The 3,868-nt window shown below is 37.0% G+C and overlaps 1 protein-coding gene across 1 annotated transcript in view; it reads right to left on the bottom strand.

Annotated features, from left to right (window-relative positions):
* Positions 1-3,868, bottom strand: part of LOC107709647 (MKL/myocardin-like protein 1) — a 37,250-nt gene that overhangs the window by 29,401 nt on the left and 3,981 nt on the right. Inside the window, exon 3 of the mRNA XM_016514221.1 lies at positions 1,498-1,696. Coding sequence (XP_016369707.1) covers positions 1,498-1,621 — 124 coding nt within the window. The 5' untranslated portion in view covers positions 1,622-1,696. The remainder of the gene's footprint in view (positions 1-1,497; positions 1,697-3,868) is intronic.

Raw genomic sequence — 3,868 nt, 5'->3', positions numbered from 1 at the left:
CTGAATACTTAGGACGATGTGATATTTCAGTTTTTCTTTTTTGATAAATCTGCAAAAATGTCAACAATTCTGTGTTTTTCTGTCAATATGGGGTGCTGTGTGTACATTAATGAGGAAAAAAAATTAACTTAAATGATTTTAGCAAATGGCTGCAATATAACAAAGAGTGAAAAATTTAAGGGGGTCTGAATACTTTCCGTACCCACTGTATATAAAACTGTTCTAGTGGTTTTTGGATATTTTAATAAAAAATCTTACATATTGTGCCTTTAAATGTGATTGTGGCCAGCGCTTTTTGAGATTTCAGGATTTCCCCATTCATGCAGATAGGACTTGGTCTTGAAATAGCTTCCCAGAGGTGTTGCAAAGTGAACAGACTTTCCTTGAAAGAGACTTTGCCTGCATTGTTTCAAATGCATGCTGCTTTTTCTTTTTTCAAAGTTGCTGTTAACAGTAAAATGAACTGATAAATAGTGATTATTTTTGTCTGAAATTATGTTGCAAAAAATAAAAAATAATCTGTGCATCCCTATATACTTACCAACATTGTTCTCCAAACACCTTAACAACAATCACTTCTGTTTTATGCAGGAGAAGAGAGAGGTCCTGCATTAACATGTCTGTTACTACCATCTAATGAAGTGCAGCTCGGGGGGGCTGAAGACAGAAAGAAGGGAGTGGTGACTGCAGGCCATGAGCTTCTGAGGTGCTGTTACATGGGAGTTTAACTCTTTATTGGCATTCCGGCAGTTCTGGAATGGCAGAGTTACAAAAAAAAAAAAAAAGCAACAACATCCCACCACTCACCTACCTACCACAGCAAACCTTACATAATAACATTGATCTAATAACAAGTGATCTAATTACTTCATTATTGTGTGCTATATCTAATTAGAAAATCATCCGATATTTACATCCACAGAACATATGCTGCTGTACATCCTGTTCTTATGAGAGACATTACAACTCCACACCATTAAATTCTACAATTATTCTTCATCTAGTTACCTAGTGGCTAATGAAACACAGCCTACCTCTACAAAGAAAAGAAGTAAAATCTATTACATTGTACTATCCACCTTAATTTGCAATGTACTAGTACAATGTAAACACCACAGCATTTGAACATTAGGGCTGAGTATCAATACAGATTTGCTGATTCAATTTGATTCACTAGCTCTTGATTTGACTAAATTTTTATTTCGAAGATTAAGATTAATTGAAAATTTTTTAATTAGCCCTAATGAATATGGTAATAATTAAATACCATGTGTATATAACGGTTCAAACTTTTGAGGTCACATGATCCTTCAGAAATATTCTAATATGCTGATTTGGTGCTGAAGAGACATTTCTTATTATTATCAATGTTGAGAGCAGTTGTGCTGCTTAATATTTTTGTAGCATTTATTTTAAATATCTTTACTGTCCCTTTTGATCAATCAAATGCATCCGTTAGTTTCACTAACGGACTAGCACTAGTGTGCCGTAACTCACCATTCTTGCGTTCTTTCAGGGGCAGTAAGCTTGGTACAGACTGCAGAGAGAGTTCCTGCAACTCACTGGTCACTGCCTCGCTCTGAGGACTGGGAACGGAGCCGTTCCCCACAGCAGACACCATGCTGCCAGGGCTTAGCTCCTCCCCACGCTTGGCTTCCTGCGCTGCCAGGGTGACAGGTGGGTGAAGCAGTCAGACCTGTGACAGGTTAATTACAGAGACGAGGCTGAATTAGAAACTGCAAAACACAGACAGACATAACACAGATATAAAGGGAATCAAAGGATTTGCTGAGTGAGAACAGAGGGTACATTTCTGACATCATGCATCTTTATATTTTGCAAGTGCACAAATAAATACATCACACCCTTAACAAATGACCTTTCCGAGAAAACTCAGAAACAACTTTAGAAAAGGTTTTATGCAGCACAGTCTGTGCTAAAAGCAAAATTGTGCCTTGCATGTCCCATTAACTTATTTTAAATCACTCGCTTACTTAAACCAGTGAAACCACTGTGGGTGTGTTACATGTTCTATAAAGCCCAAACACTACAAGTTCAGACATGAAGAATTGTGTAACTCACTCTGCAACTCACAAATTCTCAGTGTCTTCCAACATGACTGGAGGCAGCGATTTGCAAAAGCATGTAAAATAACATCAGGTGGAGAACTCAAAGCCTCCAGCAGTAAGTGATTTAGAAGATTTTTGGAAAACGATTTGTCAGGTCTCTTTTCGACAGAACAAAGAGTGACTGTATGGCCGTCTAATCTGTAAGTGAGTTCTACACATCTGCTGCCCTATGCATCTTCATTTGTTAAATATTTTGGCTAATTTGATAATTAAAATTGCAAGAAAGACTGCAAACCATGGTATAACACAATGCATAATATCAACAACATCTAAATATTAAATATCCAATTACAGAAGAAGATGATTTAAAATTCTAGAAACAAATTTATTGATTTTTAAGACTTGGAGTATAGGACATGATTCATATGGACTACTATGCATTTTTTTTTTTTTATTAAAACCGTCAGTCGTCACGCACTGTAACTGTATGAAAATGAGCAACCAGCAAATTGTTCAAAATGTTTTCTTTTGTGTTCCACAAATGAAAGTCAGTCATACAGCCTTGTAACAACAAGAGGGTGAGCAAATGATGAGATTTTGGGGTTTTTTGGAGGGTGCACACAGACACACACACACACACACACACACACCCCCGCTGATTAATTTGAATTGTTTATCCACCCATCTGTCCACATCTCCATGTTGCTGATTTTATCATTTAGCCTTCTTTATATTTATTTAGCTTTCATTGTTCTTTTCTTTCTTTATCCCAACAGTTGGGCAGAATGCATTAAGCAGAAAAAGGCTGGCACAAGCCCTGGAAAGAAGTCTAGGACAATTCCTGTAGCTGTAAAGGCTCCACATGGAGCATTCGATGCAGTTTCCAACGAGGCATTAAAAACAACTTAAAGTATCATCTGACTAGGAGCACAGTGATGGCAATGGTCATTCTGAGCATTAAAACCGAGGAGATGGCATTCACAAATACACATTATGCAACTCTCCATTTGTGAGTTAATGTAGCACATCTTCCGATGGTGAACGTGATTTCAACAAGTACAACATGTTCCTGGATCAACATCCTTAATGATCCTGGAACAACATTCTAATCAATCAATCAGAATTGAGGGATAAGTTTTCAAGAAATGTCAGTTTTAGGCTTACAATCAGGGTTAGATGCTTGTACACCCTTGTTATTCACCTATCATTTCCCTCTGATTTTAGTTTTAAAAAATGGCCAAATAAATTATGGGTAGGGTTAGGTTTAGGGGTAGGGATTGGGTTAGGTCTATATTTTTGGACAGTTATGTCGATACAAAAGATTTTGATCCAGGAACATGTCTTACTTGCCAAAATCACGGCAACCCCCTACCGACACCCAAAAATGAAAATTCGCTCACCATTTACTCACCCACTTACCAATGAAGACATTTCGAAGAATGTTGGATTACAGAACCGGCTTTACTGATAAGATGCGCGTTAAATATCGCATGCGATTTATCGTGCAGCCCTATTGGTAACCAAACAGTTTTGATTTCCTATGACTTCCATTGTATTTTTCTCTATATATTATGTAATTCAATGGGAACCAGAACTGTTCGGTTGCCAACATTCTTCAATATATCTTCTTTTATGTTCCACAGAAGAAATGACAACGGTAACACTTTATTTTAAGGACCAGTTCTCACTATTAACTAGTTGCTTATTAGCATGCATATTACTAGCATATTGGCTGGTTATTAGTACTTATAAAGCACATATTAATAGCTTATTCTGCATGAGCTTATTTTAGATCCCTT

Source organism: Sinocyclocheilus rhinocerous, unplaced genomic scaffold (genome assembly GCF_001515625.1).
Source record: "Sinocyclocheilus rhinocerous isolate Xijiao unplaced genomic scaffold, SAMN03320098_v1.1 scaffold4100, whole genome shotgun sequence".
Lineage (NCBI taxonomy): Eukaryota > Metazoa > Chordata > Actinopteri > Cypriniformes > Cyprinidae > Sinocyclocheilus > Sinocyclocheilus rhinocerous.
Note: the sequence above shows the minus strand (reverse complement) of the source record. Positions and strands in the feature narration are given on the sequence as shown.